This window comes from Anabrus simplex, chromosome 14, assembly GCF_040414725.1.
Source record: "Anabrus simplex isolate iqAnaSimp1 chromosome 14, ASM4041472v1, whole genome shotgun sequence".
In the NCBI taxonomy this organism is placed as follows: Eukaryota; Metazoa; Arthropoda; class Insecta; order Orthoptera; family Tettigoniidae; genus Anabrus; species Anabrus simplex.
In genome coordinates this window covers 43798674-43815474 of record NC_090278.1, presented here as the reverse complement: position 1 = coordinate 43815474, position 16801 = coordinate 43798674, and the positions used below count along the sequence as shown (strand labels likewise).

General features: G+C 38.4%; 1 protein-coding gene across 2 annotated transcripts in view; it reads right to left on the bottom strand.

Annotated features, from left to right (window-relative positions):
- The window catches only part of LOC136885738 (protein Mpv17), a 143653-nt gene that overhangs the window by 69166 nt on the left and 57686 nt on the right, over window positions 1–16801 (bottom strand). For both annotated transcript variants that reach the window (XM_067158475.2, XM_067158474.2), the window contains one exon: window positions 12563–12784. In XM_067158475.2, coding sequence (XP_067014576.1) covers window positions 12563–12784 — 222 coding nt within the window. The remainder of the gene's footprint in view (window positions 1–12562; window positions 12785–16801) is intronic.

Here is a 16801-nt window from a genome sequence, read left to right as displayed (position 1 = left end):
TATTGTGTCGACCAGGATGTTAGTTTTTTCTTGGATTTCGTTAAGATTATGGATGGGGTTTGATTTTTGATCGATGTTTATGTTTTCAAAGATGTTAAATAAAGTTCCCTTTTTAGTTACATGTAGGATGTTCAGATCTTTGTCTATGGTGGAGAATGAGAGATTGTAATCTTTTGTATTTAGCTGCGTTAACATGTTCCTTGTAGCGAATATCAAAGTTTCTCCCAGTTGCACACGTTACACGTCAACTTGTAGTGTGTTTGTGTTTACAGGTGGTGTTACTGGTTCTAAAGGCGACAATGAGGTTCTGTTTTTGAAAATGTTTAAGATTTCGTACATGTTATTGCTGTTGAAAGTGAAGGTGACAAAGTCAAAATTCTCTTTCTTTTATGAAGCGTGTTTTTTAAGTAAGGTCCGTTTTTTTGTAGACACTAGTAGTTCGCGCGCATATCTCAACAAGCGCATGCGTCGCGTACTGGCATGCCTCGGGAACAACTGTGCTCAGTTTCAGCTCTGTAGCTAACCTGTATGGTTCTGTTCTGTGCTTTCAAATGTTTAAGACTATCTACTCGCCCGCCGCATGTGAGGTTCAGTCAGTGACACGGTTTTTGTCAGCAAGGAACCTGCCTGCTGCAGAAATTCATCGACAGATTTGCGAAGTGTACGGTGATAATGTTATGAGTGAAAGCAAAGTGCGTAAGTGGGTACGACAATTCAAAGATGTTTAAAGATAAAAATTTCATTGTTCCGTATTGAAATTATTGATGTTAAAAATTAAATAACTGGAAAGGAGGTTCAACCTATTCAATACTCAAAAGAAAGAAACGTAGCATTCACATTTCTATTTAAATGGGACCGATTTCGACCTTAGTCTAGGTCATCATCAGCCGTAAAAACATGTAAAATGTTTATGAATGTTGGAGGTCAGTTTCGCACTCTGATAGGCACAAAGACACGACACCACATTCTGTCCTGCACAAAGTCACAACACAATGTGGTGTCGTGTCTTTGTGCCTATCAGAGTGCGAAACTGACCTCCAACATTCATAAACATTTTACATGTTTTTACGGCTGATGATGACCTAGACTAAGGTCGAAACCGGTCCCATTTAAATAGAAATGTGAATGCTACGTTTCTTTCTTTTGAGTATTGAATAGGTTGAACCTCCTTTCCAGTTATTTAATTTTTAATTCAAAGATGGCCGTGACAACGTCCATGATGAGGACCGCTCCGGTCGCCCTTCTTTGATTACGGATGATTTGGTGGCTTCAGTTGAAGCGAAGATTCGTGAGAACAGGCACTTCACAATAACAGGTCTCTCAAACGAATTTCCTGACGTGTCGAGATCAGTGCTTTACAACATTGTTTCTGAACACCTAAAGTTTAGGAAACTGTGCTCCCGTTGGGTCCCGAAACTCCTAACAGAGGACCACAAAAACCAAAGATTTGAGTGTGCGATGAAGTTCTTGACTCGTTATGATGAAGAAGGTGACGGCTTCTTGAGTCAGAACGTAACTGGAGACGAAACATGGGTTTCGCATATCACGCCCGAATCAAAGCAACAGAGCATGGAATGGAGACACACACACTCGCCTGTAAAGGTGAAGGCCAAACAGACTCTGTCCCAGCGCAAAATCATGGCGTCGGTGTTTTGGGATAGGCATGGTGTTTTGTTGGTCGACTTCATGCAACGAGGAACCACTCTCAATGCAGAAGCATACTGCCAAACCCTAAGAAAGCTACCGGTACGCAGAGCGATTCAAAACAAAAGACGCGGCAGGCTGACAAAGGGAACTGTCCTTCCCCATGACAATGCAAGACCTCACACTGCAGGTCAGATCCGTGATTTATTGGACAGTTTTGGCTGGGAAGTTTTAGACCACCCACCCTACAGTCCTGATCTTGCGCCGAGCGATTACCATCTGTTCCTCCACCTCAAACATCACCTCAGTGGCAACCATTAAAATGATGACGACGATGTGAAAACGGCAGTGAACTCTTGGTTATCGGAGCAGGCGGCAAGTTTCTATGAAGAGGGTATTTTAAAATTGGTTACGAGGTGTGATAAGGGTTTGAACAAACTTGGCAACTATGTTGAAAAATAGAGTGAAGTATGTACTTTCTGAATATAACTTGACTTTTTTGAAATAACCTTTCGTTGTGTACTTATTTTCAAACGGACCTTAAAAAACAAGCCTTGTATTTTTTAAGTGTGGTGGTAGGTTTATTCTACTTCTTATTAAGAATTCTGACAACGAATGGATGGTGCGAGTTTATTTGTGATGTTACTAAATTCTACGGAATTTCTGACAGAGGTTCTGTTGGAAAATGTATAATGCTAGCAAGATACCCGTGCTTCGCTACGGTATTATACTGAAAATTATAATTGAATGCTTAACATTTTATATTTAATCCGCCATTATTCGCGATCTGACGGCAAAATTCCTCCCATTTTTCAATCCTTCTTTCCAGCAATCGATTTTGTACTTCCCGGGCTAGCTCTTGGTATTTCAATAGAGTTAAAATAATGTATTAATAAGGTCCACCTCTTCAATATAAACTGTACAGAATTTAAATTACATATGTTTAGGGACTAGTTTCGACCTAACAGTAGGTCATCATCAGCCTAAAGCAAATTAAATACATAAGCACCAAAGGAATTAAACAATGTAAAGACTCATAACGTCTCAAAACTGTACATACCATGTGAGAAACTGAGATAAGATTTGAGAGACGTGCTGCACTATGTTAAAAAATAGCTCTATGATAGAGATACATAAAAAGTCCAGAGCACCGTACAACATTTAAACCCCTTGAAGGTCACCCACAATATATTGCGTGTAGCGGTAAGTCCCGCTGTGGTTACGGCACAATATATTGCGTGTCTGAATTTGAAGTGATATATCTTCGTAAGTGTATGTCTTTGGACAACGATTGAAAAACGGATAGCTCCCTACATCAATTGGCAATATTTTGAAGTCATTAGGTTATTGTTATCACCACGGGGAGTGCTGCAAAATGAAATGTTTTTAAGCGGATGTCTTCAGCTTCAGCGAGTCAATTGCAAACAGTTGAACATGGCTGCGCGAAGTCGAGCTGACTTGCTTACAAGCGACGATACAGTTCGCAAAATTCTTATGAATACTGAAAGTGATTGTTCAGTATTTGAAGACGATGTAGGCGGTATATCTGGAAATAATTCAAGTGGCAAAAACTTAAAATGAAAGTGAGGATGAGGTCTTACAGCCTAGCGCCTAGTAATCGCAGAGTTTGGGAAGATGACTAACCAATTCACGTCAACCACTTTAGCTTCGATGGCAGTAAGTCAGGAATTCAGAATGTTTCACTGACGAAAAATTCTTCAGAAATTGACATTTTCCAAAAATTGTTGTCCGCCTCTGTGGTGTAGTGGTTAGTGTGATTAGCTGCCACCCCTAGAGGCCCAGGTTCGATTCCCGGCTCTGCCACGAAATCTGAAAAGTGGTGCGAGGGCTGGAACGGGGTCCACTCAGCGTCGGGAGGTCAACTGAGTAGAGGTGGGTTCGATTCCCACCTCAGCCATCCTGGAAGTGGTTTTCCGTGGTTTCCCACTTCTCCTCCAGGCAAATGCCGGGATGGTACCTAACTTAAGGCCACGGCCACTTCCTTCCCTCTCCTTTCCTATCTTCCCATCCCCCACCAAGGCCCCTGTTCAGCATAGCAGGTGAGGCCCCCTGAGCGAGGTACTGGTCATTCTCCCCAGTTGTATCCCCGACCCAATGTCTCACACTCCAGGACAGTGCCCTTGAGGTGGTAGAGGTGCGGTCCCTCGAGTCCGAGGGAAAAACCAACCCTGGAGTGTAAGGAGATTAAGTAAGCAAGTAAAAAATTGTTCCCTGTACCTTGTTTTGAGGATTATCATACCAAAAAACATTACTAAAAATGATGTTTCACAATTTTTGTGCTCAAACTAGTTGTTTGGTGTCTTGTTAATATACTGTGTTAAATTCATTCGTTTCATTAAAATATAATGCCTCTTGAGGGTTGTTTTGCAAACATGTGCAATAACCTACATTTTGGGGTGTGCAGTGGACCAAGAAACCTGACTCTCAAAGGGTTGAAAAAGTTGTTAAAGATAGAAATCCTTAAGTTGTTGGTCAAGGAATTCAATATATGCTGGCTCCTTAAAGACGCTGTTATCCATTCGAAGAACAACTCAGCCGAAGTCACGTTGTTTTCCTAAGATATTCATAAATGTAATAACACATGGATGCTAGAAAGGCTCTTCTGTTTTTCGGAACTCGAAGGAAGGTGATAATTGCGCGTGGAGGCTTAAGAATTGAGAGATGCGCTACACTATGTTAAAAAATAGAGATTCAAAAAAAAGTCCAGTGCAACATGTAACATTAAAAAGTTGTAAAAGTAATCCTTAAAATTGCTGGTCACAGAAATCAATATAGGCTGGCTCATAAGAGATGCTGCTTTCCATTAATGATCATCTGAGTTGTAGTCACGCTGTCTTCTCAAGATGTTCATAAATTTAGTACACATGGAAGCAAAGCATGATGCTAGAAAAAAGCTCTTCTGTTTATAGAATCTTGAAGGACGAATGTTGTTGCCCGTGGAGGCTTACCGTCTTACTAATAAACAGTGTATAACTTTTATACAAGGTTTATACACCATTTACGCGAAATTCGTTACTAATAAACAGTGTATAAGCCTCCTGTGTATACATCTGTTATAGTTATTCACTGAATTGCTTATACAGTCCACGACCCTTGTATAAGCGTTGTATAGCAGCGTGTAGCGGAAAAAAGAAACGAGTGAGCAGTTTATTTTCGTGGTATTTATTGTCGACAGTAATATAATCGTTGTAAAATATTCGACTTATCCATTTAACATTGAACACACGTTGAAAGAATGACGATAACGTTGATGATCTTCACGATATTTTAAACATAGAAGACATACGGTACACCATTCAGAGGTTATGGAAGCTAGACATCTTCGTAAAGTAAAACACTTTAAAGAGACGGAATGACAATGAATAACTATAAAAGAAATGATGGTTCGGCGTATTTTTGTGTAAAAATGTGTTACAGCTTAATAGACCTTTGATATTGCGAGTTTTATAAACTATCTGCCCCTACAGAGATCTTTCTTAATTGAGTACCTACCGTATACAAGGGGACATATTCCTCGGGATAAAAAGTGGCATAACTTGAAAACCATACGTAATATGATTTCCATACTTTGTAGTTGAATACGTAGAAATCTGATGTATAAATGCCTAATAGAAACTTTTTTGATCTAACCTTTCGTTTAGCTATAAAACAGGTTTTCCTTTCTCCTGAAAAGTAAGGATTTTGGAATGTGTACCCTTTTCAACTCGCCGATTCAATTACAATTGCTTACGTTTTCCGTACTACCCCAGTTAGGAGCTTTTGATATTTTCTTAAGCTTTTCCATTTCTTTTTTAGCGTCCATTACACAAGCAAGCTGAAGAAATGTTGATATCAATATAAGTCAATTTCCAGCTGTCTCACGGAATGAATTTGAATAACTATAAGAAATGATGGTTGGGCGTATGTTTGTGTAATAAGGTGTTACTGCTTAATAGACTTTAAATTGCGAGTTTATTATACATTATCTGCCTCTACAAATATCTTAGATCTTTCTCAAATTTGAGTATAAGGGACATATTCCTTGACATAAAAAATGGTATAACTTAAAAACCGTACGTAATATGATTTCCATACTTTGTAATTGAATACGTAGAAATATGATGTATAAATGCCTAATAGAAACTTTTTTGATCTAACCTTTCGTTTAGCTACAAAACAGGTTTTCCTTTCTCCTGAAAAGTAAGGATTTTGGAACGTGTACCCTTTTCAACTCGCCGATTCAATTACAATTGCTTACGTTTTCCGTACTATCCCAGTTAGGAGCTATTGATCTTTTCTTAAGCCATTCCATTTCTTTTTTTGGCGTTCATTACACAAGCAAGCATGGGCGCCCGCAGGATCTTTTCCAGGGGGGGGCACATTAACAATTTTCTTGAATATGAAAACCAATATAACGTCAGCAACATTAAGTTGTTTACAGAAATTTCTGCTTTTAACAGTTCCTAGATGACTGTCAGTAAGTTCAGTTTATGAAATAATCTGGTATGATATTAAACAATTGAACATCAACCATTTTAGAATTCCAGGGGGGAGCAAGCGCCCCCCCTTGCGGGCGCCCGTGCAAGCAAGCTGAAGAAATGTTGATATCAGTATAAGCGAATTTCCAGCTGTCTCACTTAGTGTTGCCACTGCCTTTTCGATATGCTGTGCTACTGTGCGACTTTCCGGAAAGTTTTGCTCGTAGATAACCAGCAGAAGCGATCATAAAGGCGACGAACGTGCGAAATACGTCAGTGAACTGCAGGAAGAGATTCCTACTCCTTGGAACGAGTGTATACGTGCTGTGTAGTAATACAATGCGTATACCTCGTTTATTAGTAAGAAAAATGTAAAACGCTTATACAGGGTTTATTCACTGTATAACTAAACAAGAGTTAAACAACGGTATAAGGACTTTTTATTAGTAAGACCCTTAATATATAAAATTAAATAAAGGTGGTTAGAAATTTGCAGTTCAATGTGGACTGTACAGTTGACATTGAATAAATGACAGCTAAGAAAGAAGGAGATAAGTTAGGGGGAAGAAAATACATAAATGGAATATGTTATATGGGAAATTCCTTCGTGTTATAATATGCTGAGAGGAGCTAGAAATGAAGTGAGAATGGGGGGTGGAGTAGGTGAGGTTCAAAGGAAGTCTTGTGTAGGAGGTCCAGGGAGAAAGAGAAGAGAAAGGAAAGTAAGTGGAAGGAGAGGAGGGGCGGGGGGTTTAAGGCAGGGCTGAGGGATGAGGGAATATGGAAGATTGCCTAAGTAAAGTAATGTAATGTAAATAGAATGAAAAATCGGACCTTGATTATTTGATTGTGAGATTCTGAAAAGGTGAATGAGCAGGTCGAAAAGAATATTCAGTTTTTCGGAAATGTCATTAAGATTGTAATTTGGATTAAAATATTGTTCTAAATGTATAAAGCAGATCTCTGCTATGTTAAGGAGGGGTCCTTTATTCATAATTTTGAGAATTTCCATATAATGCTTAATATCAGTAAATTTATGATTGCAATCATTCATGTGTTCATGCTGACTGCTTCAAGTTATCAAATACATGGAGACCTGTACTGCAGAAATACGTGCATAACACCACCATGACACAGCGGGACGCACTCAAACTGTCGACAGAGGGCGGTGAATCAGTAACTTCCCTCCCAACCACCACAGCACAGTGCCACGATCCTTGAGTCCAGTTAGTGGGGTAGGCCGTGGATAGTACGGGCAAGAATTCCACGTTCTTTCGGAGAATTTCTTTGCTCACTGTCGGGGACAAAACTTCACATGCCCTGATGAAGGCCAATGCAATTTGGCTGAAAGCTTGGCTTTATTATTAAATAAATATATATATATATATATATATATATATAGTAGCTTTAATCCAGTTCATTTATTTCTTTATGTTAATACAATGAGCCACGAAAACCTACGTTCATTAATGCGTTTCTTTACTTTTAAAGCAGATTCCAAATACCAAATTTGACATCTGTAACATCTTCAGTTTTTGAGATATCAGTATCTTAATAAAAAGAATTCCACCCCATTTTCAGTCATTTTTACCTCCCACCCAAGTGGTTTTAAACAAAAAATACATGTTTCTTTATTTTAATAGAGATACAAAAATACCATTTTTCACTTCTGCAACATGTTAAGTTTTGGAGATATACTGTAGACATGTTCATTTTAAAATGTCACCCCCTTTTTAGTTCCCTTCAAGTGGAGTTTCCAAAAACAAATCACCTATGTTTCTTTACTTTCACAAGAGATTCCAAATACTAATTTTTACGTCTGTAACATTTTACGTTTCTGAGATATATTGTAGATGCAGTCTTTCAAAAAATTCACCACATTTGTCACTCCTGTTTAACCCCCATTCACTGGATTTTCCAAAAACAAAAAAAGCATTTTTTTTATTTTTAAAGGAGATTCCAAATACCAATTTTCAGGTCTGTAATATCTTCAGTTTCTGTGGTATAAGTATCCTCATTAAAGGCATTCAACCCCTTTTTTCACCCTTTTTCTCCCCTCGTAGTGGGATTTTCCAAAAACAAAAGAATACATGTTTCTTTATTTTTAAATGAGATTCTAAATACTGCACCCTTGAAAATTGGTTATTGGTTTATATGGAAAGAATATTTTATTACTGGGGTGGAACAATGCATAAAATTACCATCCAGGCAGGTGATTTCAACTCTGCACTGTCTGCTAGCCCGCAGGGAAACAGGTTTTTCCCGTGCCGTGTATGCGAGTCTGGGTTTTTTTTTTGTGCCTTGTTGAAGACATCAGAGAGGTGGCACGTGGACAGGAACTCTACCAGATTAAAAGCGATCAATACTTTGAGATTTTGACGTCATGATATTTAACCAATTGAATCGCAAGGTTAGCCCGATCGCTAAATATCAGCCAATAAAATTTAATTAACAAACACACCTACGTCTTGAAGAAATAAATACCCATGTACTTGGGGAAATCTTTCTCATTTGCTGTTCTGCTCTTTGCTCATTTGCATTCGCTCAGTTGCTCAGTTGTCTACGGGAATAGTTGTTCGAGCACATGTGTATTGGAAACGGCGTATCCGACGTGGAACATTACCAGCATTCATTTGATGAAAGACGATAAATTTTCTGCTTCTGAGGAAATTTTATGACAAAGAAATATCGGAAACGCAGCAGTTCAGATTTCTTTAACTGTATAATTCTGAAGAAAATTTTTAAAGTAGGTAAAAACTGTGCCATCTTGAAGAATCGAGTGTGTTTTATGAACTATTTCTAAGACAGATCTTTTAGTTTCAGCTTTCACCAGAAGACGCAAGATCCCTAGCAGTCCTGAAATATTTCGGAAGAATGGAACTTCAGCATTACGACGGAGTTTGTAACTGTCCTAAGTCCTCGCCTGCTGCAGCCATGTATCATTAAAATGTGAGGCATAATTCAGCCCGGGAGAGAATAATATTCACTGATCATCAACCGAGTCCAGAAACCAAGTCTACTACAGCTAAGATTTTAAATTATACTTTTCTCTATTTTCTGTTGTAATAATTATGTAGACGTAGTCCTTGCTTGAATATTTGAGATCATTTCTAATAGTCTTTGTAGTTAGGAATTTCACTCTTATTTCACTGGTGTTGGTAGATTTGATGTGTGTGAGAGTGTATTTGGGACCTATAATTTGTTCTATTCGAGTGAGTGCTTCGTGACATGTTCTCACTGTCCCATGATAAGTTGAGGAAAGTGTTAAAAATATTTGACCCACGCGATAATAGTTATTAATTTTTAAAATAATGATGGAATAATTTGTGAATTATTTGGGACAGAATATCGACATGTTCTGTGAATTTAGGATTTTTCCTTGATGTTTTGTGGTTTACCATAGATTCGAGATAGAATAGAGTCATCTATGATTTCATTAAACCATAGCCTGCGATGACGCGACCGCGCACGTATAATAATAATAATAATAATAATAATAATAATAATAATAATAATAATTGGCATTATTACGGTCTAATAGAATGTTTTAAGGTCATGAGTGTAATTATTACTGTGCTTATAAGTGATTAATGTGTGCTATATTGAAGTAGATGTTGGCCTGGAATATGGGTCGTGACTTGAATGTCCACAAAATTTTGCATTTACTGTTATTGGTATTTTTGAGACTTGTAAATGGATCTTAAGATAGGATTTCATTTGTGTGTCCATTACACGAGTCAGTTAAGGAAGAGAGTGTGTCTTTGAACATAATTTCTTCTTATGCAGCACATGTTGATCAATAACTTGAGATAATAAGAGATTAAAAATAACGTAGTCGTGACTCATAGACCGTATGCGCGAATGTTTATTTATCTGTGACTGTAGGCAATTCTATGGAATTTTTAGTGATGATTTCTACTGTAAAATTATCCTGGAACATCGTTGTGGAATCTATTTCATTGGAAAAGTGATAATCCTGTCACAATCACACGTCAGACGATCGTAATGGTAGCCCTTGTCTGATATTGTCATCGAGAGAAACTCTCATATTTCGAATAAAATTTAAAAATAAAAATCAAGAGATAGGGTTCGATAAATCTATTTGATAATATTACCATGGACCAAAGCTTGAATGTGAGATGGATGAATGACTGATTTTGTTTATAATTGTGATTTTCATGGTTATATTTCGTCATGATATGTGTACGCTGAGCGCGTAAAGTTTCGATTTTTTTGTTGTTGTTTTGTGGCGAGCATATTTGGCTCAATTATGAATCTTTAAGTAATTTTATGACGGAATAAGATAGATTAGGATCTTTGCTTCGAGGGAAAATACTTAAGCAAGGATCGCGTCAATGAACTAAGCTCACAAAATGTAAAATGTTTAACTCTACAATGCGAGAATTTTAAGTCTTTATTGTGAGTTGTGCACAACACTAGGTCAATTGACATAAAAATAAGAATTAAATGAGTTAGATATTGGATTTCAAAATAATTTTATTATATAATTTGAAGCTTAAATAATTAATTAGAATAATATTTAATTAATAGAAATGATTTATTTGATTTTTCGTCTGAGGTAAAAGAAAATTTGACTCACGGTAAAATGAATCGCAGAGTATTGTTAATTTAAATAATAATTTAAAAAAAGGAAAAATAATTCAGAATTTTGATATTTTGAGATAGGATTTTCTCAAATAATAATTTATTTAATTTCCTAATACGATTTATTAAGACCCACTTTCGTATTTTTACAGAATGCAATTTAATGGAGAACTGTGGGTGAATTCCAGCAGGGAAGAGATAAATAATTTTATTTCAAGATTTTGAAAATATTTATAGAATCTGGAAAGTGCTGATATTTTATTTAATAAATGTTAAAACCCCTTTTCTTTTTAGTGTTTTCATTTGTCGTCAGTCCTTAGATTGTCCCTGACCCCTATAATTTAGCGTTGCCTGTAAGCGAACGTTCCGCCTCTGGGACTTTTGCTTACCGGCTGAGCTGCCCGGCAAAACGGGGGCAATACCAACTTTTACATCTGAAAACTTCTAAAGTTCTGAGATATAGATTCACTCATTTTAAAAATTCACCCCCCTTTCCACCCCCTTAGCGAAGGAATATCCAAAAATCCTCCCTTAGCGAGCACCTACATGGTAATTTAAATGTGTCCTCAAAATTTCATTTCGTTATGTCCAGTAGTTATGGCTCGGCGATGATGAGTCAGTCAGTCAGTCAGTCAGTATACTGTATATAGATTTGGCTATCGAGAAACATTGTAAGTTGGACTAGTTTTGAAATTAATGATTGGCCTGATTGGAATATAGGTGTTATGAATCTTTGGTAAAGATCTAGCAGTCGGGAGTTTTGGATTCATTAAAATAAGTTTGGACACTTGTTGTTCATTGAAACTAAAAAAAAACTATGAGGTCCACAACCTCAACATGTGCTACTATTATTCATTTCCATCTGCATCATTTGTTTTCTCATTCCCTTGTTTCTTAGGTTAACGCAGTTTTTAACTTCAATTATTATTTTAAATTAACACCTGTTTCACTATATTTTGTCGCAATAAGTTGTTTTTTGCTCTGCATATTGATGTAAATATTGTATATTTATGCTAATTTTGTTTCGGTCTAGGCTCTCTTTTGTTTGTTTCATTTGCTCCTTCATTATGTTTTTTTAGCATTTTTTCAACTTATATTATGTAAATTATTCCAACCCCCCCTAATTTTTCACTGAAGATGGCTCAAGCGAGCCGAAACATGTTTGAATTTGTTTGCTCCGTCTAATGACGGAATATATGATGTATTGAGTAGGAGGATACTCTCATTTTCGCCTTTGTAAAATTAAGATAGCAAAAGGAAGACAAGGGCCACGAAGGGCGTGAAAATGAAAGATTCCCTAGCCCAAGCAAACCTAATAGCGTCGGGGTCGGAAAAGAACAAGAGTTGACCAAGAGAGGCCAGAGAGGATAGATGAAAGTGAGGAGCCTGGCACAAGTAAGTGGAAGTAATGACAGGACTCAGCTAAGGGCCCCATGGTCGCCAACCCACGCTCAAAGTTCAGAAACCCTGGGCCCCCTTTTAGTCGCTTCTTACGACAGGCAGGGCATACCGTGGGTGTTATTCTACCGCCCCCACCCACAGGGGAGGTTGTCACAAGTACCAATCCTTGTAATTAGCTATCAGACTTGTTCATCACCTACCAGAATACAATGTTAAACAAAGATACATTAGACTGTAGTCAGCTACCAGAATTGCTGATGTTAAACAAACAAGACAGCTATAAGATCTGATTATGTTAAACAGACACAGTACCTTGTAATTAGCTATCAGACTTGTACATCTCCTACCAGAATTAGTTATCAATTACTCAGCTACCAGAATTGTTGATGTTAAACAAACAAGACAGATCTGATTATGTTCAAGAGACACATTACCTTGTAGTTGGCTATCAGAATGTCAACATAATCTTGATGGAGCTTGGCCCTGATCTGCGGCACAGAGCTGCCGTTGACTGCACTTGTCAGACTTACAACAACCGCGATGGCACTCGGAGCAAAGGCTAACTGGTCCAGAAGCACCTTCTTGTAAGCCAGCTTCTTGCCAGTTGTAGGAAAAAATCTGTCCAAGAGCCCATACCAAAGACGCAGAGAAGGACCCTGCAGCACAATAATAAGCAAGTACTCAGTAGCCTATTTTGTACTCAAATATTAACTGGAATTTGTATGCATAATCAAGAATGGAAATATGACAAAAGGTTTAAAACCACGGCTCATTATTCATTACTGTGTAATTCTGTTTCATATGTAAATTTCTGTAGGTCCGGGCAAAATATAACTTGAAAACATGGTTAATTAAACCTCATTTGTATGTAAACAATTTATACCTAATATGGTGTTATGTATTTTAATCATCATTTTACAGTTCCGGTTTCCCAGTACAATCAGTCAAATCAATCAACACTGATCTGCATTTAGGGCAGTCGCCCAGGTGGCAGATTCCCTATCTGTTGTTTTCCTAGCCTTTTCTTAAATGATTTCAAAGAAATTGGAAATTTATTGAACATCTCCCTTGGTAAGTTATTCCAATCCCTAACTCCCCTTCCTATAAATAAATATTTACCCCAATTTGTCCTCTTGAATTCCAACTTTATCTTCATATTGTGATCCTTCCTAATTTGAAAGACGCCACTCAAACTTATTCTTCTACTAATGTCATTCCATGCCATCTCTCCACTGACAGCACGGAACATACTACTTAGTCGAGCAGCTCGTCTTCTTTCTCCCAATTCTTCCCAATTCAAATGTTGCAACAGTTTTGTAACGCTACTCTTTTGTCGGAAATCACCCAGAACAAATCGAGCTGCTTTTCTTTGGATTTTTTCCAGTTCTGAATCAGGTAATCCTGGTGAGGGTCCCATACACTGGAACCATACTCTAGTAGGGGTCTCACCAGAGACAAATATGCTCTCTCCTTTACACCCTTACTAAAACCCCTAAATACCATCGTAACCATGTGCAGAGACCTGTACCCTTTATTTACAATCATACAGTAGAGTCTCGCTCAACCAACCTTCGCTTATCCGACATTCCGTGTTATCCGACACTGGTAGGCTTAATTTGAACTTTAGGTGGAGGCAATTCTGGGACACCCGCTGTGGAGGGTGCGAGCGTGGGATAAGCACTGGCAGTCATGCGGTAGGACCGGGTTTTTCACAAGGAGAGGTGCAGCGAGTTTTCAGTCATTGTTCATTGTGCTATCGGAGGATGTGGATATTATAGTTTTCATACCCTCTGTGAGTATGGCGAGTAAACGGAAGAAAGTGATTGTTTCTGTGGAAGACAAGTTGAGTGGGTTAAAGAGACTGGGAAAAGGGGAAACTGTTCAGAAATTGGCTCCAGATTATGGTGTTGGGACGTGTTACAGTGGGAGACTGGAAACATAAGAAATTGAAAAGTGGTGCTCTACCAGAGCACTGAAAATTAGAAAAACAATGAAAAAAGTGAGTACGAAAAAGTAAGTGAATCACTATTTCTTTGGTTCACTCAAAACCAGGAAAAAGGCCTGCCAATATCTGGCCTCATTTTGCAATAAATGGCGATATATTTCCAGAAGGAGTTTAATGAAGGGGACCCTAATTTTACTGCCAGTGCTGGGTGGCTTGATCGGTGGCAAAAACGGTACGGTATTGGGGAGCTTAATATCTGTGGAGAAAAACTGTCAGCTAAATCCGATGAATTTGTGAAATTTAAAAGGGAATTTCAAGAAACAATTCTTGCTGAAGGATTAACCGGTGATCAGATATTTAACTGTAATGAGACTGGACTGAATTTCAAGATGCCGCCATCAAAACCTCTCGCAGCCCAAGCCAAGACGTCTGCACCTGGCCACAAGCATAGTAAGGAAAGTTACTGTTCTTGCCTGTGGTATTATTACTGGGAACCTAAAAGCAAAATTGCTTACGATCGGTAAAGCAAAGAAGCCTAGGACATTTAAAACATTTCTGTTAATGTTCCTGTTCATGTTCCTCCCTCCTAACATGACGTCATTATGCCGCCAATGGACCAAGGTGTGCTGGAAACATTGAAGAGGAAATATTGAAGGAAACTCATTTATCCCTGATAGAGAAAATGGACAATGGCAATGAAACAACGTGAAAGGCGTGGCATACTGAATAGCGCAGTCATGGGAAGAAGTTGGAACAATGAGATTATAAAGTCTTGGAACATATTGTTGAGTGAGTTTGAACATCGAGAGGAGGTGGTACAAGAAGACATGGAAAAACATTGCTCCGTTACTGAATTGCGTTCCTGTCTGTGAGGATGCTACGACTCAAGATGTAAGTGGTGTGCACAAGATCACCTGTTTGAACTAACAGATTCTGATATTCTTGGTTTTGTGAATGCTAACGAAAATGAGGACGATGATGAAGAAGAAGAACGAGGCATTTCAGAACAAAAGGAGGAAACGATGACTTACAGTGAAGGATTATCGTCGATGGCAGGATCTCGCACCAAGAAAACGTGAATCAGCAGGCAAGCAGACATTGTTGAACAAGTTTCTTTTCATAAGACATTTGGAATGTTTTCGTTGAGTACTGCATCTACTGTACAATTGAATTGGTAAGTCAATAAATAGAGTAAACATAGCCTTCCTGTTTGTTTCAGTTCATTCTGTATTATCCGACATTTTCGGTACTCCAGGTCCCGTTTAGGTACGAGACTACTGTATTTATGTGATTACTCCTAGGTATTTACAATGATCGGAACTTTCACCCCATCAACGCAGTAGGACTTTTCCTATTTGTGAAACTTTTTTTTGGCTTTACGTCGCACCGACACGCACACGTCTTATGGCGACGATGGGACAGGAAAGATCAATGAATGCGAGGGAAACGGCCGTGGCCTTAATTAATGTACAGCCCCGGCATTTGCCTGGTGTAAAAATGGGAAACCACGGAAAACCATCTTCAGGGCTGCCGACAGTGGGGTTCGAACCCACTATCTCCCGAATACTGGGCGCACTTAAGCGACTGCAGCTATCGAGCTCGGTAAGATTAAAGTTTAACCTGTCACATGTTACATTCCACATGATGACGAAATCTTAGAATTTTATAGACTCTTATCCTCAAAAGATAACAAACTTTTATCCCGACCCCATGTTTTAAACATTAAATATCTATGACCTAATCATAAGTTCTTACGATTGAATCACAAGTCGTTCTTCAAGATTTTAGACATACCAAATGTTTGTAAATATTTGAGAGCAAACTTATTCTACCATAATTTTAAATGGATGTATTTTTATCAACTTTTCCCCTATTAACTTCCAGTTGATAAGGCACGCTACCAATGATTCTGTCTTCTATGATATTAGTAAATAAGTTTAACACTGTACAATGTACAAATAGTTTTTAAGCCATTAGTTGTAAACATAAACCTTGTGTGTCTCTCATAGTGCACTGGCACTGCCGGTGGCTCCAAGTAGCCTACACAGTATGCACTAGCCAGCGTCTTGGTAGGTGTGCTAGGTACCAACTGATGAGCCCACCCTAGCATACGAGGGCGAAATGCTGGCAACCAGGAATGAGTTAGCTGGAAAATTTATAACATCCAATAACGGATCCTGTATATATGTATTATAAATTTACTCATTCCGGACAAATATTTCATATTCCCTATGGGAATCAACATCTATATCATCTGATGGCCAAGCAGGCATCAATTTTTGGTGGTGAGACAAAGTCTCTCATAGTGCATTAGCACTGCCGGTGGCTCCAAGTAGCCTACGCAGTGGCCTCCACAGTATGCACTAGCCAGCGTCTTGGTAGGTGTGCTAGGTACCAACTGATGAGCCCAACCTAGCACACAAGGGCGAAACGCTGGCAACCAGGAATGAGTCAGCTGGAAAATTTATAATGTCCAATAACGGATCATTTATATTGGTATTCTGGGGAGCTTGTACCAGCATGCAAGATGAAATCGGAGCCATCTGGTAGCCAGACCAATGACAAACTAGTGACGAACACAACGATGACTGTCACCAGAAGCCTACAAACTAAGAAGCGTCACTATTTTGGATTTTTCATAGGTCCTGTAGAAGGTTCTAATATTGTTTTCCTTAAATTCTGTGTCAATGCTGCAGATCTCCTCAGAGATTTGGTTTCTTTTGGCTTG